Source organism: Thermobia domestica, chromosome 8 (genome assembly GCF_964235325.1).
Source record: "Thermobia domestica chromosome 8, izTheDome1.hap1.1, whole genome shotgun sequence".
Lineage (NCBI taxonomy): Eukaryota > Metazoa > Arthropoda > Insecta > Zygentoma > Lepismatidae > Thermobia > Thermobia domestica.
Window position 1 is genome coordinate 44,687,951 of NC_137461.1, and position 27,887 is coordinate 44,715,837.

Below are 27,887 nucleotides of genomic sequence, written 5' to 3' on the forward strand. Positions count from 1 at the left end.
CAGCAATACAATCAGTGATACAGCAACAGTGCGAACTTAACAAAAGTCTATTTGTCAGATCTGGATATTAAAAAGTACTAACCGTAAGACTAAGACAAGAATTGAAGTTGTATCGAACATGTTAGTTTTAGTGAAACTATTGTTCATTGTGAATAGAATACTCAACAAACAAAACTTTTATTGTTTTTTATAAAACTAAAAATTCATGATTTCATATATACCTATAGTACTGCCAAAATGTCTTGAGCCGTGGCAAAAATGTGAACTAAAGCTCACACCCTCGACACACCCACGCGTTGAGCCAATAAGGGTTCAACTACTGCTAAGCGAGAGAGCCTTGCAGCCGTCTGCGCCAAAGGCAGTAGAATTCCTTCAGCCGATAGCAGCGCTTGGAACCGAAGACTAGGTGTCAAGTCAATGTGGCAGATTTATAGTAGAAATAGAAAAAGTAGTGTATTCTTAAGAGTTATAGCCTGCAGGTAATTAAAATTAGCCCCCCAAAAGTAGAGTGTCGCCCAACTTGCAACTTTAGTAGTAAGAGCACTTGAAAAATCGCCCAATCCGCTACTTGCAGCCCAACCTGCTAACAATGACTCGGTCATTCTGGGCTGGGATCCCGGTGTGAGATAAGGCCTTTGTTGAACTTTCAACGATTTTTAAACTGACGATGCTATTAACATGCTGTCGTACGAATATTGTTCTATTGAAATCTCTGTTTTGTTTTACTATTATTATTGTTATCCTTTTTGCCTTTGCATTTTCCATTTTGTTACCCTTATTTTAACCCCTCTCGTCACAGCGTACATCCATTTTAATAATCTCATATCCGCCATTTTCATCTGCTTTTCCTGGACAATCCCACGGGCTCATATGAGTATATATATGAGAGAAAGTATATAGAAGTGACGAAGATGAATGAATGTGTGGTGCGACAAGGAAGAGTAGAATAAGGAACGATCATCTAAGAGGCACTGTTAAGATGGGGCTCTGGAATAACATACTTAAAGAATGGAGGCTGAGATAGTTTGGACATCTAGAACAAAGAAATATCGACTAAATGTGAAAGAGAAATGGAAAGTTGGAAGTGCCAGGTAAAAAGGAAAAGGGAGAAGACCCAAGATGAGATAGAACGACAAGATAAAAGATAATTTGAAGAAGAAGGGATGGACAATAGAGGATTTTCAGGATGGAATAAAGTAGAGAAAAATAGTAGTAAAATACTCTGATCTCATATAAACATGGGAAAAGCGGAGACAAAGATGAATATTTCAAGTTTATATGCATGTAAAGAGTATGTTGTCATCGTTAGCGGAAAAAATAGGTGCAATTTCCTAGTTAACAGTCTACTTTGCTACACATGCAATACGTAATTAAAAATTCAATTATTGTTGGTAATAAACGATATACTAGGCCTATATAGCGCTACATAATTTCGTTTTACTTGGTTTTCACGAAAACTAAGCATGATAATTTACACTTAAAGCGTGTCAATTTGTTCCATTTGATATTATCTATTCGACTGTTATACCTGTGTTATATCTTATAACTGGACAATATTTTAGTCTAACAGAAATTAAAATTTAATAATAATAATAATAATAATAATAATAATAATAATAATAATAATAATAATAATAATAATAATAATAATAATAATAATTATTATTATTATTATTATTATTATTATTATTATTATTATTATTTTGGCTATGTACTTAACTATATCATGTACTGTCGTCTTGGCAGAGATAGCGTGGGTCAATGAAAATTTGACCCATGAATCACTGACCCACCAACAACTGTGACTCATGACCTATCGTGACCTAATCTAACCCACCAAAAAATATTGTCGTCAACTCTGACCCGTGATCAACGCCCTACTCTTCACTGATTAAAGAGTTTACACTTATAATAAAACAAGGCTGTGAAATTATCAGTAATCAGAATTTGAATTTCTACTGTAAATCGCTCAGGCACAGCTCTGTTACAATACCGGTGGATCTGACCTTTAAGATATAAAATGGTAAAGTGTTTGTCATGGCCTGTGTATTACGATGAATTTCAATTTAATCATCATATATAATTATTTCATTGTTGAATTACTAATACTTTTCAGTGGAAAGTAGGATGAAATTTGAAAGTTTCAAAGTAAGGTAAAGTAGACCATCGTAAAGAGGAAAAAAAAAGAAAATGTAAAATTCGACTGTCTCGGAAACTAAGTAGTAAGTCCTATTGTTATTATTATTATAATTACAAATATCAATATCCAAAAGTGTCTGAAGTTCTTTTTCCACTTGTAAGCAAATAGGAACAAATGGAAAAGGAAAATAAATGGAGACCTTGAAAGCAAAGCGTAGACAGACAAATTCACCAGTGTTCAGAAAATGCTGTCTACAATGTATATACCAAGCACAATTGGTCGGTAAGTCGTAGTGGATCATGGTGCATAAGTGGGTCAGAGTAGGTCAGTGGCTCTCAGCGGGTCATGGTGGGTTGTGGGTCACAGTAGAAGACGTCTTGTTGACCCACCACCCACTGATCCACTTTAGCCACCTACCCAGTGACCAAACTCCATCTCTGCGTCTTGCTGGTGAAAAAAGAGCATAAAGAGAGTATATTTCAACGGCAGTGTCATTTTAATAAGTTGTACGATTTTCGTAAACATCAATTTTTAGTTTTAGAAATTACGTGAGTTCTCTCCATTTTCTCAAAGACTACGCATGAGCGTTTACCCTCAGCTGAATAAGATCTAACAATTTCTGTATGTCTCATTTTTTTTAAACAAGTTTCTTCCCCGTTAAACGCTAACAATATAGAATTTCAGCTTTTCATGACCACTGTTTCAATTTATTCTTTAACGATTTTGTTCTGTTTTATTTTATATTCAAACACACTTTGTATTTCATTTAGAAAACACACGTTTCTAGAATTAATGTTTCTGTCACTTGCTGTGTTGGCAGTCTTTTTATGAGCAGCATGTGTCAGGGGCGCCCGAAGAAAGTTTTCTAGCGGGTCTTCATGGTTTGCTATATTACGTATACATTTTAGTGAGCCTGTCTTCCTCTTCGGGCGACGCTGGCATGTGTTATTTCGACCAACCACTGATGTTCACACTCCCATCAATAATATTAATAATCTTTAATAATAGTAAAATACACTGAGAAAAATACGTTATTCGCACAGCGGGATATTGTGCAAATATACAGAATCCATATGTTTACTACGGAAATCTGTACCAAAAATATATTATCCATATACTAAATAGTACTGTTTTTTTCCGCGTAGATGTTACATCATGCCACTGCAGAAGTCCGACATCTAACAGTCTCCTGCATACTTACATACATATGCGTATGTTACATATGTCAGCTATCTTATATATAAAAGAGAACGCACAAATCCTTTGTTCCCTCATCACGCTAATACGGCTGAACCAATTTCTTTCATTTTTGGGGGGTTATTAGGATTTGGACCCTAGATGGTTTTTATCATATCACTTTAATTTTTAATTACCAGTGTCTTGAGATAATTGACCATTCAAGTGTCCATAACGTACAAATCCTTTGTTAGTTCATCATAGGTAAAAATAAACGTATTTATATGCAACCCGCATGACCGTGTCACTCGGCGGGTTAACATAAATGACAGGCGATATAATGTTAACATTTACTGCAATCTACTATGGTTTTTATCATATCACTTGAAAGCGAAAAAGTAAAAATTATCTAAGTAACAAAGTTTATTGCGTTCCGGGGTGACCGCAGCGAAGCGGGGCGGGTTAAAATAAATGACAGGCGATATAATGTTAACATTTACTGCAATCTTCTATGGTTTTTATCATATCACTTGAAAGCGAAAAAGTAAAAATTATCTAAGTAACAAAGTTTATTGCGTTCCGGGGTGACCGCAGCGAAGCGGGGTGAACGCTGCTAGTCTATATTATAAAATTGAAAGTGACTATGTTGTGACTCTTAATCTCTTGAACCGCCCGACCGAATTCGATCAAATTTTCAACGTAGATTTGGTTCTGGCCTGGAAGTGGTTTTAGCCATTTACTTTTACGGTACAACTTAGGGGTGGGGGAGGAGGGGACAGAAAAAATTAATAAAAATAACTCTTGAACCACCCGACCGATCTTGATCAAATTTTCAATGTAGATGAGGTTAGGAACTAGGATGATTTCACTTTGACGGAACAACGTAGGAAAGGGGGTGCAGGGGGAGATATACAAAAATCAATAGATATAAAAATAAAAGTGACTGTGTTCTTGAATTAATTACTTTTGAACCATCCGATCGATCTCAATCAAATTTTCAACATATATGAAGTTCAAACTTGGGAAGTTTTTTTTATCATTTTATTTTGACAGTTGATCTTTGGGGGGAGGGGAGGAGGGGAAATATATGAAAATAAATATAACTTAATAACTCTTGAATCATCCGATAACAAACTCGATCAAACTTTCAATATAGATAAGGTTCGGGTTAGGGATATTTTCTTCATTTCACTATTAAAGTGCAACGAAGGGAAGGGGGAAGAGGGAAGTATATGTAAAAATAAGTAAAAATAAAAGTGACTGTCTTTGTGACTTCATCACGCTTAAACCACCGGACCAGTCTTAAAAAAAAATTCAACATACATGAAGTTCGGACCTGAAGTGGTTTTTACCCTATCACTTTAACGGTAGAACTTAGAGGAGGGGAAGGAGAGGGGAGAAATCTATAAAAATAAATGAAACTTAATAACTCTTGAGTTACCAGACCTATCTTGATCAAACTTTCAACATAGATAAGCCTGGGATGATTTTGTTATTTCACTTTACGGTGGAATCTAGGGGAGGGGGAGGGGGAGGGGGAGATATATATGTAAAAAGAATAAAATTAAAAGTGACCGTCTTTATGACTTCATCAGGCTTTAACCACATGACCGATCTTCATCAAATTTTCAATATGGATGAAGTTCGGACCTGGGATGGTGTTTATCATATCACTTTGACGGTAGACCTTAGGAGAGGGGGAGGAGAGGGGACAAATATATAAAAATAAATAAAACTTAATAACTCTTGGATCACCCAACCGATCTCGATCAAATTTTCAACATAGATGAGGTTTGGGCCTGGATGGTATTTATCTATTCACTTTGGCGATAGAACGTAGGGGAGGAGATAGGAGGGGGAGATATATAAAAGTAAATAAAAGTTAATAACTCTTGAACCACCGGACCGATCTCAATCAAATTTTAAACCTAGATTAAGTTCTGTGCCGGTGCTGTGCCATCAGTTGTAAACTTCGTGACGAATACCCCTTGTTGTTCTGTTCCTCGTGGTTTTGATCAATTCAAGAATGATGACCTAATCGGGAAGTATCAGGCTGTGCTTGAAGGTATGCGGAAAGGAAAGAAGGAAGCTAGTCGAGTTATTTAACAGATATGCATTTACAAAAGCCGTCTGAGAATGTACACTTCTAATCAAAGTTTTCTTTCAAAGTTTTCAAAAGTTCATGTTTCTGTATATCCAATACATAGTTACTTCAGTTACTTCACAGTTCGAACATGAGATGATTTTTGTCATATCACTTTCACGATGTAACTTAAAGAAGAGGAAAGGCTTTTACAAATGATCGAAAATGACCGATATTAGTGTCGAATCTATTGTTTTTGAGGTCACTGAGATGAACAGTGATACTTCCCATGCCATTTAAATCCAAATTAAGCCACGCAAAAATTGTGGGAGGGGAGGGGGATATATATATATATATATATATATATATATATATATATATATATATATATAATCAAAATTAGCAATATGAGTATCGAATTCATACTTTTCGGGGTCGCCGAGACGAACAATGATACTTCCGATGCCGTGGCCCGCAACATGGGGAGGAGAGGGGATATATAAAAATCATAGAAAATTACCAATATCAAGGAGAGCTTAAGTAATAGTAAAAAGTGACTGACTAACGAAACCTATTACTATTTTTTTCTAAATTTAACCCAGCGAAGCGGGTAATTGATGATTGATTGAGTTATATATGTCTGTCTGTATGTGAAATTCTTACCGCCTATATACAATTCTTTCGTGTAGGTGGAACACTTAACACGGAAAGCATTATAAAAGGTACGTTTTCAGTTATAATTTTGGAGCAGGGTATTACATATAATCGTACATTACTTCCAAAAACTACAGGATTTACGCATTACGTACGCCACATGCTTTTTTTTTTCTCTATATAATGTATAATTATCCTGGGATGTGATGTGTGTGGAAAATTAAAATGTTGAAAATGATAGTATTGGTGTCAAATTCATAGTTTTCGGGTTCCCTGAAATGAATAGCAACCTTACCGATGTCGTTCAAGTCCAATTTTAACCTCCATCATCATGGGGATTGGAGGACGAGAAAAGGAAGATGTCTAAAATGACCGATATTAGTGTGAAATTCATTGTTTTCGGGAGTTGTTGAGAATAAGTGGTAATGCTCGCAATGCCGTTCAAGTCCAACTTTCGTTTCCATCGTCATGGTGTGTTGGGGGTGTATGAAAAATAACATGTTCGAAATAATCGATATTACTGTTACATTCCTTCAATGAAATCGTTCCACCCGCGTCTCTAGCTCCTTCTTCCACACGCAGTAGAAGGCATCGTACTCCGTCAGTGCGTCAAAATTTGTCGATGTCTCGTAGGGACCACCATATGACACGGATAATTGTTTCTTTTGTGTCGTAGTGCTTCTCGCCTCCATTTTGGCGAAAAAGGTCGTCACGAAGTCCCTGAAAACACGTCCCACTTCAATTTTGATCCACGAACGTTGTTCGTCTTTACGAAACTTATTGTTATGGGTGCTTCCACTTTTCTCCTCTACTTTACGGCACTGTTGGTTTTGATTGAATAACACACAGTCATTATCATTCGCCACATTTCATCGCCTCACAGTCCTTTATCAGCTACGGAACGAACTCTTGTAGTACTCAGACAAAGTCCTCTGATCTGAGATCAGTGCTGATACTACTTTTATCCAATCTATATAAATGTCAGACACTCATATTTGTGTCTTAATGAAAAAGTCTTAGAATCAAGTATTAATTCATGCATAAAATGTCCAAAAGAGACAACTTTTCATAAGCATCCAGGACAAAATATTACGAAGTGTGGCCATTCTAGGTAGGGGCCTTGTGGAAAGTGGCTTGGCGATACTGCTCTCGAAGCAACAGTGGCGGGTAATCAATCATGTCTGAGAGTGACCGTAGATGTCTGGGGAGATGAGCGTTCTCTAAACGGTTCGAAACAAGCTAGAATTGCTGCAGTATAATACAAGACCCCATCGTCAAGTCTCTGAGTGAACTCTGCGAAAAGAAAATCACCTGTTATGAGCGAAGGATCACCGCAAGTGGACTAAAGACCAACGATGACGCATCCTCTGGTCAGACGAATCTTGGTTCTGTCTCTATTCCAGTGACGACCGCTCCAGGGTGTTCAAGTGGGCCGGAAAAGCCTACAAAGCTGAGTGTGCAAAGGGTTGTACAGAAGGAAAGTGGTAGTTTTATGTTGTGAAGCTGTATTTCGAATGCTGGCGTGGGTCCCTAGATAGAGGTGCCTAACTGCATGAAGATCGTGGATTACGTGTCAATTCTAGTTAATGAGGTGTTGCCATTTGCAAGATGATCACACACCCAGTTCAAGCATCAAGACGAGAACCGCACCGTTCACCGAGCCATGGTTTACTGAACACAAACTGGATATCCCACATCTTACCTAGTTCGCGACTTCGCCTGATATCAACATTATGGGAAAAATTTGGCACATGTTGGAACGAGGTCGTGAAAGAGGATACATCAATATCCTCCCACATTGGCCGCTCTGTTTGACCAATTGTTCAAGGAATGAACCAAATTGAATTTGAACGTCATCCTCTTCCATATTGACAGCATGTCACAGAAAATCAACGCTGTAATCTGCGCCCGGGTGATATAACAGCTTATTGAGCACTAAAGTACGCAATTCATAATTTTTGTCTGGGGGTGCTTATGTTCATTTATTATCTAATTCCGGTTTACTATAAGTGTAACAATGAAGTGAATAAGAAACACACTTTGACTAAGACGTAAGATAGAACCAGTCTCTTTCTTACCTTGATTTTGTGGCGGCTGCAATGGTGTTGCCGGTGTCGCTTGAGCGTTTTGATTAAAATTAATGCTTTCACCACCAGGTAGAGCCCCGCCACCAGGTAGAGGCGGAGGTAAAGTCCCAGTTGTTGTCCGTAGAGACGATTGTAGTTTTATCGAAGTCAACATATTTGGAGGAGCTGTGGTAAATAAAATTAAACATTCAGTTTTAGAAAAGAGTACTTGTTACTATTTTCTACAGATAAAGTTGTTCACCAAAATACAATCATGTAACATAACAGCATACATCAATTAGGTAATTGTCTTAATTACATTTCATGTAAAGCTTGAGATAAGGAAACAAACTTTTCTTATAGTCAGTCGTAATTTAATGTCTCACAAGAAATATACCAGTCAGAACAATTTTGCACATGCATACATGCACATAGAGATTCTTGTCAACTTAATGGAAACACTTGGACTTGAAAATGCATAAGAGATGTTTGGGTTGGCAACGGTCCGACGGCGATCGCAGCACCGGGCTGCTGGTGATTATGTGTTAGCTGCAAACTCCGCATTACGTGGGAAGTAGTAGAACGACAGTGTGCAGTGAACTGAGCAGACGGTGGTAATGTAAAATAGGCGAAATCTCTGATTTCCAAACAGCGCAAATTGTTGGCGCTGGGTTATGCGGTTCTAGCGCGACGAAAATAGCAAGTGGGACATTGGGTATGTCGCTAGTGATAATGTCCAAGGTGATTACCAAAGAGACAAGTATGTTGTATGTGTCGTAAGGGACAGTGCCCAAGGTGATTACCAAAGTGACAAGTATGTTGGTGTGTCGTAAGGGACAGTGCCCAAGGATATACTACCAAAGAAGCAAGTTTGTTGAGTGTGTCGTGTTGATCAGTGCCCAAGACGATGACGAACTACAAAACTGACGGAAAAAGCATATTGGCGAAGAGGAAGGATAGTCTGGAGAAAATCCTCAGGGACTAAGACTATCCGTTAAGAACTAAAGGGAATTGTCACTCAGAACCGTCGTGGGACTGCCATGCAAGTGACGTTGCAAGCAGCACATCCTATAGTCTGTGTCAACAATCACAGTCCGCCGCAAGTTACATAACATGGACACAAGGGGGCAGGTTGAAACGCTAATTAGGGACCACAACGATTTAGCATGACGTCAATGATGTCGTGAGCGTGCAACATGGACTGACTAGAAATTTGTGATGTGTCCAGATAATCATCATTCACCTTATTTCAAACCACGGACCGTAATTATGTATGGGAGACGCCTAAAAAAGCGTATAATCTGCAATGTCTTTGACCAACCATGAAACATAGTGGCAGCTCTGCGATGTTGTGGGACACAATATACTAGTTATCAGTAGGCCCTATGCAGATGCCAGTCATGTTACTTCCCTTGATTATGTAGCCATTTTAGATCATTTTATGGTCCAGAATTTATTCCAGGGCAGAGATGCCAATTCCAGGATGATAATATTCCCATTTGCACACATGTAGCTGTTGCTGTATGATTTGAAGAACTTCGGAATGAATTGAACATCTTTCTAGGGGTTAGGAAATGTGTGTACCAAGTTTTGTATTGATAGACGGAATAGATATGAGAGAAAAGCTTGTATACACGTTTCCCCCTCATACCTATTCTGCCTATCAATACAAAACTTGGTACAGTCATTTCCTTTCCCCTATTTTCCTTTCCCCTACTATTTTTCGACATACATTTTGGATTGTTTCCTTTTACCCAGAGCCACTCCAGAGGGGCCCAAAGTTGATGGGAGGGATTTCTGAAGGGAATTTTCACGACATTCTACCAATTTTTCCTGTTCAAGTACTTAGGGCCTCAATACATAGCACCTCTGGAAAGCTTGTTTCATGCTGAAGACAATGAACTATAAATCATGACTTTCCAATGAACAGTGTTGATGCAATAGGTATTTCACTGCGAGTCTATGATTTGTTTTTATACTAACAGATTAATGGGCCCCAAGGACTTACTCCTTGTCCATGGCACGTAATTTTTTGTGAATGAATATATCTTTGTTATGTTTATCAAATGGACTAGGTTTGATTCGGATGTCCGGATGACACGTTCATGTCAGTTCCTTGTCAGATAGCAAGAATGAGAACTGGGGTTATATGAGTGAAGTGGTGAGTGTTAGTTATATCTGAAACACATAGCCTACATATCATTATCAACAATTGTCGATCCAATGTTTAATGAAGGCCTATCCAATTTTCCAATTTTCAATTGATAACCATGTTTCTTGACAGTTCAATTCCAAGATATTCGCAGTGTTACAAGATTTCAGCACAACACCTTGTATAAGAATGCTTCGCAGGTCTCTACTTGTCACTTGTGGTATTCAGTAAAAAAAAAAAAAAAAAAAAAAAAAAAAACTTTGGTTTTGTGTTTCCTAAGAAAATTAAGGCCTACCTATCCATCTACTTTATTTCTTACTTTTAAACATATCTATATATACACAGATATGTACATATAGAGATATGTATATATAGAGACCCGGTTGTTAAAAAATTAGAATAGCACCACTGGTCACGACCCATAAATTCGAAATAAATTTGGATCTTTTAAAAACTTTTTATGAAAAATAAATTTCTTTTAATTTTGACGCTACTAGTAGCGCCTGGGTTTCAGGTATTTCCGTGAAATATAATAACATATGAACTTGCCTTGAGATGGTTTTCGAGTTGTTGAAATAAGGGTTAAATGTATGTAGGTATATACGAGAAAATATATATTTAAAAACCACATGTGCAGTGCAGTGAAAAATAAGAATAATACATTTTAGAAAGATCTTGCTCTTACCCTAAGTACCTTAAATTCATAGCCGGTATGGCATTATCTTTAGTTTGATGCAAGTTTTCGAATGATACCACCTAAATGCCTCACTGATGGCAAATTCGTGGATATCAGGTAAAATACGGGGAATTTCTAAAGAAAGTAGTATTGCAGCAATCTGAGCGCCTACAATATACCCCTAGGATAAAATACTTTGCAGAATGGCTTCAAGCCTACTACTTGGCCAATAGTACTGTAAACATTCTGAACTGTTTATCATTAATGCACTGTTGTTTAAACTATAGAATGTTACTTGTTTCACCTTCCTATCTCTTCTCGTTCCAGAATAATGGAGCAATCCATGACATTTAGTGGTGACGTCCGATTGAAACAGAGGGCTTTCATTGAATTTCTAACTGCGGAGGGTTTGCACCCTGGATCATTCATCGCTGGTGACGAGTCGTGGATATGCCATTACGACCCGGAAACGAAACGACAGTCGATGAAGTACCGCCACACGTCGTCTCCCCTGCCAAAAAATTCGAAGTTGCCCCATCTGCCGGGAAAGTGTTCTTGACATTCTGCCTCATCCTGCTTATAATTCGGATCTTGCACTCTGTGACTTTCGACTCTTCCACAAACTTAAGGATCACCTTAAGGGCTAACGCTATAGTTGTGACACGAAAGTGGAAGCAGCACTGTCGTCTCCAGCAGCCACCACAATCCTTCGCCGACAGCATGAAAAACCTTGTTTTGTGTTGGGGGAAGTGTGTTGCCCATAATGGGGACTATGTTGAAAAATGATACCACCATTTGTAGTTGAGATTGCAAGCTTTTCACCAGGCCGGTACCCAGCCCAAAAATGTAAGGGGGGCCATATTATAGTTCATCACCATATTATAGTTCATTTGCAAGCCTACCGTGAAACTTTTAGGGTCCAGCAAAAATTTAGGGGGGCGGCCCCCTAGATCCCCTGGATACGGGTCTGCTTTCCACTCATACCTCTATCGGTGCTGTCTGTCAAACACAAACAAAGCTATCACCTTGGGAACATTACTTTCTGAATCACCCTCGTATATGTCTTCAATCAGGGAAAAGGTTCTCAGTTCTCGTATATGTAGCTATCCTATATTGTGTGTATGTTTACGCATAATTTGGGCGTAGATGCAGTGAACTTGATGAATCTTCGTTTGAGAGAGCATGCTTTCACGGTGGCCTCATGGAATTGAATAAGGATTAGAGTTACCAGATGATGCTCTCTTTCACTCGGACATGCTTTCTTTTTCGGCTCCTAAAATGGTCCGCGATTGTTTTAAGGAAAATAAAAAAAAACTTTTTGGAGCGGGATACAATTAACTGTTACAACGGTAACATTCGTGATATTTATTTGCAAATAACTGCTAATATTAATATTGTTTCAATGCTTAATTTTCAAGAAAATAGCAACTTTGGAATTGCCTGGCATTTCTGTTTCTATAAGTTGGCAGCACTGAACGTCACGATTTTCACCTGTTGTCTTTCTGGTTAGTACTCACGGATCGCCGAGTAGCGCATGTTAATCCTCTGTTTTCTGTATGGGTAGGAATGACTCGCTTTACGATGACACAGCATGTTTTCAAGTGAAAACTTATTACAAATATCGTGAGCGTTGTATTCCTACCTGTACAGAAAACAGATGACGATCATGCGTTCTCAGGTGCTCCATGACTACTAATCACAAAGACAACAGATGGAAACCCTGTAATGTTCAGTGCTGCCAACGTACTAGAACAGCAATGGCGGGAATCTCAGAACTTGCATTCTTTATGGGACACACTTTTACAGCATACCCATCTGTAAGTAGGAAAAAAAGAAACATAATATCTGTAAGTAGGAAAAAAGAAACATAATATCTGTAAGCAGGAAAAAAAGAAACATAATATCTGTAAGTAGAAAAAACATAATATCTGCAAGTAAGAAAAAAAAGAAACATAATATCTGTAAGTAGGATATGAAGAAACATAATGTCTGTAAGTAGGAAAAAAGAAACATAATATCTTTAAGTAGGAAAAAAGAAACATAATATCGTTGTAGTGTAATCGATGCTGTAGTTTACTTATACGATTAAATTTTTTCACTATGCCATTAAGAAATTTGTCGAATAATTCAAATATTTTTGTGAAGTCTGAAAACGTTTTCTCATTGAAAAGTCTGCCATACGGTAATCCCATAAATAGCTGATAATGGTCTTCAGAGCATGACAACGAAACTTCTCAACTGCTGACAGTAATAGTACCATAATTATATATGTTTATGTAAAATTCCGTAACGTGTAGACCGATTTCAAAAATATAAACAAATAAACAACAACAACAAAAAGCTTATTTGTTCACGCATGTTTCGTAGGATGACCCATTTCAAAGAAAATTAGTATCGTAACTTTAGTTTAGGTACCAGATAACGACAAACTGGAAAGATATTTTTTTCTAAATAAGGCGCTAGAAAATAGAAAATAATATTTAAAAAGTGTTAAGTGTAAATAGTTAAGCAGTTACCGTTATTAATAAGAGTTTTTGAAGTTTGTGCCAAGCCAAGAAAATAATACCAAATATAATTTATAGTTCTTTTAGCTCTCTAGGGTCTGCATGGACAGCGTAAGTACCTTTGGGACGGGAGAGCCATGTTCGATTCCTGAAAATGTAATGAAATGAAATATTTCAGTTTTACGTCCCACTATTTGTGCCGGTGAGACAAAAGGAGATAGTGGTGATGAGAAATGGATGCAATTGTGGACTGAATAAAGTGGAAGGAAACCGGACAACCCCGAGAAAACCCACGCACACGATGTTTGTTCACCACAAAATCCACTTGGCGCGAGCTGGGTTCGAACCAGGGACTCCACACACCAGAGGGAACACTCTACCTGTGAGCCACCGCAGTCTCAGGTTCGATTCTTGACGGAAATTCGTGTGTTTCGGATCGCATGCTAAGCTCTAGATACATGTCTCATATATCCTCACTGCTGAAAGGGACGCTAAACTCAAAATCAAATGAAATTTACAGCACAAATTTTATTATGAATTAATTTGTTTGGCTTGTCACAGACTTTTATTAAAAATATTGATAATAGTAAATTTTAAGCAAATTAAAAATAATGGTTAGTTATAGGAAATTTTAAGCAATTTAGTTATTTTATTGTTTTCTGATTTTCAGCACTTTTTTTTGAAGTCGGTTAATATGTTATCAGTAATATACGAATTACTTATTGAGGAGTGTATATAACTAAATATTTTATTAGGAAGATAAATTTTGTATAAATCTCTTACGTGGTGCTGAGCATAACTCTCTCCCGTTGACTACGATTTCGTACAGATGTGGAGTAGGTCCAACGGTTGGGAATTCAACATAGAACTGGATATTATGCGCTTGGCCACTTAAAACTCTAGCCACTACATCATTCACTGCATCTTTTAATTGGATCCTTCCAATTTGGTTCTGAAAATAAACAAAATAAAAGATGAAGAAATATAGTACGGTAACTCGAATAATTTCTAAATTACGGTATTTCATGAAAAATATATACATTATAAAGAAGACATACTAGGTACTACTACTGTTACAATTAGCAGTAGTTGGGGGTTAAGTTACAAAATTGGTTGTCCGTTTTTAGCAAAATTTTGAAAATTTACCGAGAACAAATGGATAATTTACTCTTTTGCGTGCTTGATAATATGTAATGAGAGCACAAATTTTATAGATATAGATATAGATATATTGATAGATAGCGAGATAGATATAGATATATAAACCTGGAATTATTTGACAAGCGGAGGGAACTACTTCGCACAAGGTTACCACATGGTTAAATTGGGGGAAAGTAGGTAGCATTTGTATTGTGGTGATGGTTGCAGATGCACAAAGACGCTTCATTTGATATTCTTACGCAAAGACAAGAAATCACACTCCATTAATTTTAACAAAATGGGTCCAAACTAGGGATGGCCAGAACCGGATCCTGGTGGAACCGATTTTCGGGTCTGAACGGATCCGGTTCTAGAAGATCCGGTTCCGGAACCGGGTTTTCTGATCCAGGTCTAGAACCGGTTCTTCGGATCCAGGTCTGGAACCGGTTCTTCGGATCCAGGCCTGGAACCGGTTCCGCTGGAACCGAAACTTTGTGACCATCCCTACGCTAAACCCGAGCTGCTGGCAAGCTGTGAACAGTATGCTAGATAAAATGGTGGAAGCGACAGGCAGGCGCCCAGGCGGCGGCAGCTTGTCTCATTTGGCCAAATAAACTGGGTAACTGGCAAACTCATTAGTTAAACAGGCAAACTGACCAACTCATTTGGCTAAACACCCACTGGTGAACCAATTTTTTTTTCTGGGGGCACAAGCGGGTCTGGGCGGGGAAGGCACAAGCGCATGGTCCTCTTTGCATTATTTTTGAAGGTGAACTTATGCCTCCTTTACGGGTCTTTGGGGGCTTTCGGATCCAGGTCTGGAACCAGTTCCTAAGATCCGGTTCTGGAACCGGGTTTTCAGATCAAGATCTGGAACCGGTTCCTAAGATCCGGTTCTGGAGCCGGGTTTACAGATCCAGATCTGGAACCGATTCTTAAGATCCGGTTCTGGAACCGGGTTTTCGGATCCAGGTCTGGAACCGGTTCCTAAGATCCGGTTTTGGAACCGGGTTTTCGGATCCAGGTCCGGAACCGGTTCCAGAACCGCCGCCGGAACCGGAACTTTGTGGCCATCCCTAGTCCAAACGTCCCTAACCCTAAGCTACCCTACTTATCCCTAGCTTACTCTACTGTACGTCCACCATATTACACCCTTATAAAGCGATCTTAAAAAATGAATTAGATATATTTTTAAATTTTCGTATCTGTTGTTACGCTTTTTGTCGAAAAGCAAGCAGACGACCAATTTCAGAATAAATGCCGTAGTTGGTGATATGTGGTTAACATAACGCAAATTCAACGATGATCCTGCTTTTCGTGATGTGAGTCCTCTACTACTTTTATTAAAGTTATCTCCCGATTGTTCTTACACGTACTGCCAACAAAAACAAATCTTCTTCCCAAATGATTACCCACATATGTATTGACAAGGGCCCGAATTGATTGATTTTCATGATTTTACGGGAATATGCAAACTAGATAAGCGTTGCTAGGATATTAGGTACTAGGTGTCATTATAAGTCTTTATACAGGGATTCCATAAAGTCCTGCAGGAAAGTAATACTCTATAACTTGGAAACTATGTAATGTATTAACAAATACTTTTTGGTGTACTTACAGAAAGATTCAAAGTTTTGTTTCAGCTTGTTAAGGTTCATCACCAAACCTCCAATTGTGCACTATTCACGTCCAAGCACTCCTGCAGTCTTTTTGGGAAACCAAGAATTGCGTGTTGGCGGTGTTCGTCTGGAATGTTCAAAATCACATCAGTTATTTTGTTCTTAAGATCGTGCAGATTAGGTGGCTTCTGCGAATACACCTTGGTCTTCACGTGTCCCCACAGACAGTAATCACAAGGCGAAATATCTGGTGATCTTGCAGGCCAAAGTGGGGGTCCTCTTCGGCCAATCCATCTCTCCTTAAATTTTTCGTTAAGAAACTGGACTTGAAGGGCATAGTGCGACGGTGCCCCGTACCTCATTAAGGATGCCTAATCTAGTAAGTTCTGGCAAAAGGAATGTCTGTAGCATGTTCAGATAATTGTTACCATTTACCGTCTCTTCCTCGAAGAAAAAAGGGCCGATAATGTGGTCCATTGAAACAGCACACCACACATTGAGTTTGGGACCACTCCGCTTGTGATCCTCGAATTCACGTGGAATTCGGCAGTTGTGGCTGTTCTCTTTTCCCGACACATGAAATGTGTGGCTTCATCCGAAAACAGAAATCGAGACAGAAGGTCACCATCTTCTTGTAAGCGAGTAAGCATTGACTCACAGAATTCCATTCTCATGTCACAGTCTTCCTCTATCAGCTCGTGCACAATTTTTAACTTATAGGGCCGGACCTTCAAGTTCTTGCGTACGATCTTGTGTAACGTTGACTTCGGTATTTTCAGTTCCAATGACCTACGTTTAAGCGACTTCATTGGATTCCTGGCTACGCTGTCCTCCAACGTGTGAATCACATCGTCACTCGTTCCTGGCTTTCCACTGCGTGGTAAATCTGACACACTTCCCGTTTCTTTGAACTTCTCGTACCACCTCTTGATACTTGTTTCTGCTGGGGGTGTTTTCCCATACGTTGGTTGGAACCCTTTCTTCGCACTGAAACGCAAGATTTTAATTCTGCAAACCACAAAACACATTGTGCCTTTTCTTTAATAGACGCCATCTTAAGTCACGTGATTACCAGCGTAAACGTCATCGAGCATTGTCGCCAGCATCAAGCATTGTGGTCAGAACAAAACTTTAAACTTCCCTTCTTCCAACCTCACAAATTTATACACTTAAACGTAACGGTTTCCAAGTTATAGCGTTCTACTTTCCTGCAGGACTTTATGGACTCCTTGTATTTACAAATAGTTGTTCATGATAATATTGTTGTCATGTTCAACTGTCAAGAAAATACAATATTTTCAGTCAGTGGTGATTCAGGGAGTGAGACTTCTTCCGGACACCCTGTCCGTTGTACTAGGTCTGAGAAATCAAAATAAAATGATATCTTTTATGTCACATGATTATGACTTTTAGGCTAAAGGAAACAGATAATTATTAAAGAACTGGTTGAATAAAAATGTGGGAGAAAGTAGGAGACTTCTAAGGAAATCCACTTCCGTGAAGTCCTGCACAATAAACTCACATGTACTGGATAGATTAGGATTAGGAATTAGATTTCTGGGTCTTCAGTATCTATGGCCATGTTAGCACGTTGTGTATGAAGGATGACGTCCCTCGGCGACCACACTATCCGAGGAAAGGGAAGGAAGAACGAATGGGTGAAGAAAGGAAGCGGCCTGAGATGTATATGTTAGGAATCATCCCGGCATTTGCCTGGCGCGAATGAGGAAAACCCTGGAGAACCACTCAGGATGCCTGGCTTAAGAAAGCTCTTACACTCTTTCGACCTAGTGTCCTCACCGGAAATCCAGTCCTGGATCACTCGTGCCAAAAGTGAGAGCGCTAGCGACTGCGCTACATGGGACCACTTATGCTGGGATCGAACTAGGATTTCTAGAACCAAAGATGAATGCTCTACCACTGAACCATCATGCCATTTCTTACATCTCCGATTGTGTTCAAAGTGGATTACTAACGTGAATTGGGAGTCGTTACGGGGAAAATTAGAAATTAGCACTTCATTCATCTCTAAGCGCAAAAGAAAATAATACTTCCGTGATCGGTATTGTAGATTTTTAATGATATAAATATTATATTTTTACGGTAAATCTCTTAACAGTACAGCGAAAAAAATATGAGGTCATGGTGGGTCAATGGCAGAGCGCAAATCTTTGGTACTAGAGGGCCCAGTTTTTATTGGACAACACCATGAAAGTGGATTTCCTTGCGGTTCTCTCGTTTTCTCCCACTTGTCATTTCTCCAATTCTATCATTATCGTCTGTCTCCTTTAGCCTAAAAGCCACAACCGTGGGACATAAAACTGCACGATTTCATTTTATTTAGATTTAACAAAGGGGAGGGCGAGGGGTTATGTGGTCCGGGAGGAGGCCATTCACTGAAATCATTACTGGCTAGAAGAAATGAATTTCTTTCAGAATTAAACATTGCAACAATATGAACAATCAGAATTATTTGCAAATGCATATATGGTATATGATTATATAAGCGCCTCGGAGAAACAGTCATATGTCACAATTTCCAACTTTCGAGTAAGCTGGGAAAAAAGGTTTAATATTTCCATGCGAGTCCATGCAATAACATATACCAAACGATCTTTTTCTGCCATCTATAGGTACAAATGAAACTACTTCCATGCTGTTCTATAGTTTAATCCCAACCCATTCCAACTGATAGCTCAATTTCACCGGAAGTGGCACTTATCATTTTATTCCCCCGAGTTGCTCACATTGCAGACCAGAATGCGAGACATAGACATTGTATTATGAATCTTGAAGTTGAAACAGTTGTTCTCTATTCCCCAGAAAGTTTTTTGCCATATTTTTATACCTTTTTTTTTAAGAAAGAAAGTTTTTAGAGTATGGAAAACAGGACGTCTGGGTAACCTTAATAATAATATTATTGTTTAAATTCATGACTGACGTAAAAGTATCCCTCTATTCTGACACCTTAACATATTGCTAAATTAAAAAAAGACAGTAATTAACACCTAATTTTGTGTTGGAAAGTAAATTACAAGTATATGGGTAACTGGACAATGAGTCCGTACCATATGATAAGAAGTAGGAAAACGTTGCTATGTAGTTTTAGTCTGTGATGCGATTGTCATGTTATTATTTATTAGTTACAGAATGAATTACTTATCTTGAGAAATATCGTTGTCACTGTTAAATATTTTTAAAAATAAGTCACACACACACACACGTATCACCAACCTATGATAATCATAGACCAAATATAATACCGAGCCACCTTTATTTTAAAAGGTAAAATTCTACAACGCTATTACTCAAGTAATCCATTCCGTAACTAATAAATAACATGACATGATCGCGTCACAGACTAAAACTACATAGCAACGTTTCTCTACTTCCTTATCACATGGTACGGACTCACTGTCCAGTTGCCCATATACTTGAAATTTACTTTCCAACATTTTGAATCTTAATTTTACTCTTTTTTTTAAAAAAAAAAAAAAATAAGTAATAGACAAATCAAAACATAAAGTGCTTTTATATAAACGGGACAAAAAGTGGAGAAAAAATAATTAAATGAAAGCCACGTCATCATCAGTATTCGCAATACTGCAACATTTGAACTTCTGAAACGATAAATTTACGATCTGTGTAATCACATATTTAACAATACTCTCTTGTCTTTCTGCCTATATTCCTAATCATAAATGATAAATGAAGGTGAAATTGTTCACCAAAAGTAGCCTAATTTGAAAAAGAAAAAAAAGACAGTGATGTCCTAATATACAAGAGACAATATTTTATTCAATTGTGATTTAAAAGAAAGATTTTGAATGGTTAATTTGTTTGTACCTCAGTAGAATAAAATTCACTGAAACAGTGAATCACCTTGCAATATTTTCTCATAAATGTTTTTGTTTATGAAACTGTGTATTAAATTATGACTTTTATAGTCTTGGCTTATTGTGTTGGACTGAATCACTGTCTCTGAAAAGATATTCAATGTCAAAGAACAAAAGTACCAATTACTTCAATGTCCATTCATTGGGTGATAACAATGCATACTTTCTCTATGCTTATTCGCATTTTTTAGTGTTTGACCTTTTTAAAATTACAATTGACAACTCCCTATACTTGTTTCGTTTGTCAATGACTTGGAAACAAAAAGGCTATTGTCATTGGAATTTTTAATACCTGAAAGAACAGTTTGGGAAGAAAGGGTGGGGGATGAATGGTAAGTCTTAGGAGAAAGTATTCAACTCAAAACTACTCTAACATTCCTTGGCCCATTCTATTAAAACTTGATGGTATAACTTAAGAGTTACCCCGGGGTATATAGATATACTTTTAAAATTCAAAAACTGTTCCATCGTTGATATTGGTGCATTGTCTCGTTCCTAAATTGTGTCGTGAAGGCGATGTCTTGTCTCGGAATGCGATCTGTTTCTATTGGGAGAGCTCGGTCTTGTCTCGATTAATGGGCAACCTTAGTAAAAAAATGAGTTTGTTGTTTCTTCAGCTTGGAGTATGAACTTAATCCATTCTGGAATCCTCTCCTCAAAGCGATCGAGTCCCAAGGCAATTTTAGAATACACGAAACTGGATTAATTCGTTCCTGGATACCATGAACATGAATTTTCAAAATTATATTGACAGTAAAATATTAACTATTAATAAAACTTTAATCAAAGATTTTGGACTCATGGCTACTTTCATTACATCTTCTGACACGGAACTGAGCGACAAAGCGTACAGGTGACTCAAATGCAAGGGCCACTATCGTACAAACACATACAAACATTTTGTTGGACGTCCGAATTCCATAGCAGCGTTCGTATTCTAAAGCAGCGTTCGTGTTTCAGGGCAAAAGTTGCTCAAAATTTTCGTTTGTACTTTAAGTTGTTCTAGTTCTAAGACGTTTGTATTCTGGAGACAATAGTGTATTTATTAATTAAGCTAGTTGGGAGATATTTCAATTAATTTCATAATCACAAGAACTGATGTATCCGAAACTTAGGGCAGGAACGAAAAGTAACGTTAATATACAGAAATAATGCAAATATTTTCATGTACATTATTTTTTCGCTAATAAAACCTCCCCTCTATGCAAATTATTCTACATAAAATTTATAAACTGCAGTTTTCCCAAGAATTCGATCAAGAGTAAATCAAATTGTGTTTTGATCTCTAATTGTAAAGATGAAACTGAAGGTATCACTAGCAGGGGTCTGCGTGGATATGTTGACAAGGGTGCCAATCCTGGGGGCAAGTCCCTAATGCTCATGTGGGCAAGGGATTCGATCTTGGGTGGAAAATACCCCCTAAAGCTCATGTGGGCCCCCTAGTGTATTTATGAATATAAAATATTTTGCATAATTTGAATTTAATTTGTCTTAAAATCCTCATATATGCCTTATTAGATTCTCGTCTGCAAACAAATACACATCTGAATGGACCTCCCAAAGTTACAGAGAAATCGGCATCCTTGAGCATTGATGGATATAGTTTTACTTTCTTTCGTAGAGGCAGATCGGATATCAGGGCATTACAACTTCCTGTTACTGAAGAAAATACCTATTGTTTGATATATTTTTAAGGTTAGGTAGTTGATAGATTTCATTCGATTCCTTCCATTCATGTAATAGATTTTCTTTCCTTTCGAAGAAGAATTCTAAATGTCAGATTTTGAAAATTTGGTGTTCAGGCGAGTTTTCATCTTACGGCATAAGTTCTAAACATTTTCTCAACTATATATGGTCCGACATATCAATACAGATGTTTGCGGCAGACAAGATTTTCTGTGAAACCTCTTCAGGTTATATGAATACATTAACAACTAACACAATAAATATAACAAAAACACAAAAATGACTTCCTTAGTGATGTAGCTTATATATATTCGTTCCTTAGAATGGAAATTATCTTCAATATAGCGTTTAGTAACTTAGTTAATTAAACAAAAATTAAGTATTTATTCTTTATTTATTGTTTCTTGTATTATTATTATTTTTGACAATCATTTTTATTAACAATATTTCATTACTTATGCTTTATAACTCATATGAAAGTCATATTGTTATCAGTAAATCATTTTATACTTTATTTCTTGTTTTATTTAAGCACAGTCATTGAAAAGAAACAAAGATACACGCAAGTCATAAGGTTCATTTTTATCAAAATAACATTCAGTTGATTGTCGTAAATTCAGAACCTATTTGTTACAGTGTTTCAAGCGTTCAGTTAAAATGTAGTCTACTAGACGTTTTTATTGACTTCTTTATAAAATGATCATAAGATTAGGTAACTTACTTTATAAAATAACATTTCCTGCACGTAGCTGATAAAGAACGATTTTCAGGACATTGACTTAATATAACAGGAATTTTGGAATCTCATAATATAGAAATAAGATCATCGCCTATGAGAAGCCAAAGGGGTACAGTGGTCAGTGCTAGAGCGCTTACCTCTTGTGCATGGGATGTCTGGTTCGATCCCCGGCCTAGTAAATTTGTGGTGGAGAACATCGTGTCTGTGGGTTCTCTCGGGTATTCCCGTTTCCTCCCACATTCACATTCTACTAATTCTTCCATTATCATTCACTTGCCTTAATCATCCGTCTCCCTTAGCCTAAAGGACATAATCGTGGGACGTTGAACTAACACATTTTTATTTCATTTCATGTTTTTTAAGTCACACGTTCCTCAACACGATAAATCTGGAATGAAAGCAAATTTTTAAATTCTGCTTCTCGCAGTAAATAGCTAGAACAATTATCTGGGCCAAGATTGTTATGGAGTCAGTCTGTTAACAACCTTATAGGTGACTCTAACTTCAGTCTGTTACTCCACAGATAAGCCTTAAACAAAAGCAAATTTTTGAATTCAGATATTTGAAATAGAGAGGTAGGTCGATTATCTCAGCCAAAGTGGTTAATGGAGCCAATCCAAAAACATTTACGTAGCATTCCCAGCAATTCCGGTTTGGGTGAGATTAACATATAGTACGCTATTACGTATTTTTCAAAAACTCCTATTATACCAGTACGTTGTAGGATAATGTACATTGGTTAAGTAATTTTCAAAAACCCTTATTATACCAGTTCGTTGTAGCATACGAAACTTTGGTTATGTATTTTTCAAAAGCCCCTATTATACCGTTACTTTGCAACGTACGGTAGGTTGGTTGGTACGGTAGGTAAATATATATATATTTAAAACTATTATACCCATACTTTGGTAACGGTATACGGTATTTTAGTTACGAATTTTCAAAAACTTGTTTTATACCAGTACGTTGTAACTACTGTACGTTGCTTACGTATTTTTCGAAATCCTATTATACTGGTACTTTGTAACATACAATACATTGGTTACGTACTTTTTTTTTAAAAAAAAAAACTTTTATGCCAGTACCTTGTAGCATACGGTACGTTGGTTATGTATTTTTCGAAAACCTCTATTATACCGGTACGTTGTAACATACAGTACATTGGCTACAAATAAATGAAACTGCAATATTGCAACTGTCACAATCGCAAGTTTCAGGAAAAATATCGATTTAAAACTCCAGCTTAGTTGACATCGAGTTATCTTCCTCTTAGCATAGTTGTAAGTAACAAAACAATTGGTAATCTTGATCTTTCGAGTGTGTTCATGGAATATCTTTTCTTCTCTGCACTAAATATCTTTTCCAAACAAAACATTGTAAAAAAAAAATATTTGACTTGATTTGACATTATTTGCAGGCTCAAAATTTTGTTAGCTTTTTTCTATCATAGTAAATATGACATTGAACATTTTCTAGAGAAATAGAAAAAACAGAACTAAAAGTTTCTTTCTGTTTATGGGTTTATAATGGAGATGATGATACTTTTGAGAAATTTAACTTTTCATAAAAGTTTGTATCGCGTGCAGTTATATGTTGTAAAAGTGGAAATCACAAATCAGAGTTACAAAAATGTAAGTATATATCAGTAGCAATAAAACTAGTTTTGTAATATTTAGAAATTTAGCTTTATAATCTAAGTTGTAATAAAGTACCTTTTTTTAACAAATCTGTCTGGTAATAGGTATGTTGCATGTTTCTTAAGTCACCCCCAGATAAATTAGTATACACAAACCCAGTAGTGTACACAGAATGTTGTCAAGCGGGAGAAGGGGTTCAAGCTCCCAAATTCACGTCATTTCATGTTTTTACAAATATATATCTATATCTATCTATCTATCTATCTATCTATCTATCTATCTATCTATATATATATATATAATAAATGCTTATTTTTGCATATGATATCTTGCTCAAGTCGGAGTTAAACTCGGAAGCCCCTTTGTGTATTCGCACTGTATAGGCCTATCGTCAAATGTTTATCTATGGATAAGTCAACCCAAAGTTAGGAACCCTATCTTTACGGGAAAGGATGACTTTAATGCTGTCTATACATATATCATTTTCTATTAGTGAAACAAAGATGCTAGAACTTACACATAGAACGTGATTTTATGGTGTATCTTCCTTTCTTAGGGATCTTTTATCTCAATTTCACCTTTGCATTTTCAACAAAGACATCCATATACTGTGAGTAATGAAATATGATAAATGAATAGCCATCTATTCTGAAATCATTTGACAGAAACCTCTAAGGCTTTTGTTTCCAGATATTGTATTTTATTTCTTAATACCTCTACTCTTGTAGTAACTTTTCTTATGGTTTCTGTTTTATTTATTTATTTATTTATTCATTGTGTGTGTTTTGGGATTGTTGGTTTAATATTTTATTGAGTTTGTCGTGTTATTTGATTCACAGATTTTTTTCAGAAATTTTATTTTTGATCATTATCAATGGGAAAACATTATTTTTGATGGGACGAAGATTCAGTTTCAGATGAGTTAATTTTAGTTTAGCGTCCCGTTCAGCAGCGAGGCTATATGAGACGTGGACCTACTGATTAACGTGGAATCCGAACCACAAGAGCTCCCGCCAGGAATTGAACCCGGGTCCCCCACGCCAAAGGCGCGTACGCTAACCGCTTAGCCATAAGGGAGCTCTTAATGGGAAGAAGAGTTGCCTTGATTAATCTATCTGTAACTGATTAATGAGGTGGTCATTGGCCCTTTATTGGGAGGGAGAGAATGACCTCACATAAATTATACAATTAATAAACTACAGATATAATATCACTAATATAACAACTTTATTGTCAGAAATATGCATTTTAGAGAACGAGTTTTTAAAATTAATTCCTTAATTTGTCTTCATAGGTTTCATCGCTTTTTAAATTCGTTTAGTTGACTTACAATTATATTTTAATGCTTACTTGATAGATATCATACGTTTCAGAAAACTGTAATGTAGTTATCTACAATTATTATACTAGAAACTATTCTTGAAATTGTGACTGTAAAGAAAAAAAAGTTGCACATATCTGCTAACTGTTATCTCATTACCTGCTGATCCGGGTGCAGATGCTGGTGACGTGATTTTGTTATATCCGTACAAATCTTTAAACATCAACATTCCTTTTACGCCCATCTCCAAAGGAAACTTTTCCCACTTTATTATCATAATAATTTACAATATAATCTCAAACTAAAAATCACTATATTCATGAAAGTAATCTTCATATTTACATTGATTTTACATAAGACATTTTAAGAATACACACACTTCACTTTATCAGCTTTAATATATTGTTTTGTGGCCGCGGCGTCTCAGTAGTAAATCTCTCATATCTGTTGCGTGGAATTCCTGGTTCGATCTCAGTATTTATCCCAACATTTATATACGAAAAATGAATTAAATTATATAAAAGTTTTTGGATAATTTTCTATCGAGGGAAACTCATCCCAGGAGGAACTACGTTTGGAAAATTGATTTATATCATATTGTAACAAAACAAAAAAGTAATTGGTGAAGAAAAAATATTTAATTAATTATTATCATAACACTTTGTACATTATTCAAATTTCAAGTAAAAAATAAAAATTCAAATCCCAAACTGGTGCTATAAGTCATTCACAAATCTCCAAAACAATCTTAAAAAATCATGTAATAACATAAAACTAAGTGCAAATAAAACATTCCTTCTAATAAAACATAATTCTCATGTTATGTGGTATTCTGTAGTATTCTCATGAATGTGTTAACCTAAAAACATTAACGCTTCCTACTTCACATAACCAAGAAAATTCTTGTAATTGTTTAAGGCAAGCGGAAAAATAATCACACCAACAAAGCTAAAAATAAAAGCAGGTGGACTAAACTAGTATAGAACTCGAAATAGAATACTGAAATCTAAAGAAGAAACGAAAACTTGACCATCATCCTCGCTAAAGTAATTTTGGTGAGTACAGAACTGGTCCATGACTTGATAAACGCATTGCTCATATTCAAGTATGAGTACAAATCTTTTTAATTGTCAAAATCTTGCTTCTTAATTGAGTATGTCAAGACATTGTCAAAATAATAGCCTAACAGGCCACAACGACAGTTTTAAATTAATCTAATGTCTCTAGTTTTATTTAATAAGTTGAGACTTTACCTACTTAAATGTATTACCTGCAATTGTCTAAAATTAATGGCTAGTTCATTAAAACATATACTCAACAGCCTCATAACTAAGTTATGCTAATTCATTTCTGCGCAACAAAAATAGTTATATGCATGGTATCAACGTCCAAGATCAATTCCATTTAGTAGCATGAATCAATATTACGGGTTTGTTAATCGAACATTTATTTATGACATATGAACAAAATTGCCTTAATCGTTTTTGAGAAAATAATCCGAGTAAAATTCGCCTCCAAGAATATTTATTTACCCTGTGCAACTAAGATATTTGCGATTGGAGATTCAGTTCACAAAATATAGGTTCAAAAGATATTATGCTGGTGCTACTTGTTTACAACGGTTTAAGAATAGTATTCCTCATATAATATGTTGTAGTTGTTTTTATATATAATATTGCATTAAATTGTATATACAGTATATTAATTGAACAATTACAAATTAAATGTAGAAAAGAAAATAAGAAAAATATTAATATTTAATACAATAAAATTAATAAAAACAAATTATATAATTTTATCGTCCAGAAATTCTTAACACTGTAATATACTTTATTTAATAGGAAGTTTCTCACCTTTCTCTTAAACACACAATGTTTGATTCATTCCTGAAGTCTATAGTAAGATTATCTTAAATACTGTTTCCCATGTTTCATGGGCCATTATGTACTAAAGTGCCAACTAAAAAAGTCACAATAGATTTTTATTTCTTGTGTTATTCTGTGTAATATTGATAATGGCAATTTCTCTCTTGGTGAATTCGACTATTCCAAGGATGTATGATGATGGAACAGTGAAGGTTCCGTATTTTAAAAAAATAATTGTTTACACGAGTAAGTGCGGTTTATACCAGGGATTATACGCAGAGTTTCTTGTTGTTTTGTGTAAATTACTATGCTGTTATAATTGTTACCCAGAAGACCATCCCATATTTTATTAATACGTGAATTACACTGTAATAGACTTGAATTAAAGATCTTGTACTTAAAACTTCTTGCAAAATTCTAAGAAAACATATAGTTTACCATTAATTTTTACGTTGTTGATAGTATACGGTTTAACTCCAATCTAAGTTTTCGGACATAAAATGTCCAAGTGACTTATGTTGAATTAATATTTC

General features: G+C 36.4%; 1 protein-coding gene across 4 annotated transcripts in view; it reads right to left on the minus strand.

Moving 5' to 3' along the window:
* Positions 1-27,887, minus strand: part of LOC145692856 (uncharacterized) — a 129,181-nt gene that overhangs the window by 15,204 nt on the left and 86,090 nt on the right. For all 4 annotated transcript variants that reach the window (XM_081768377.1, XM_081768376.1, XM_081768375.1 and 1 more), the window contains exons 3-4: positions 14,235-14,403; positions 8,132-8,305 (exon numbers count right to left, since the gene is read on the minus strand). In XM_081768377.1, coding sequence (XP_081624503.1) covers positions 8,132-8,305; positions 14,235-14,403 — 343 coding nt within the window. The remainder of the gene's footprint in view (positions 1-8,131; positions 8,306-14,234; positions 14,404-27,887) is intronic.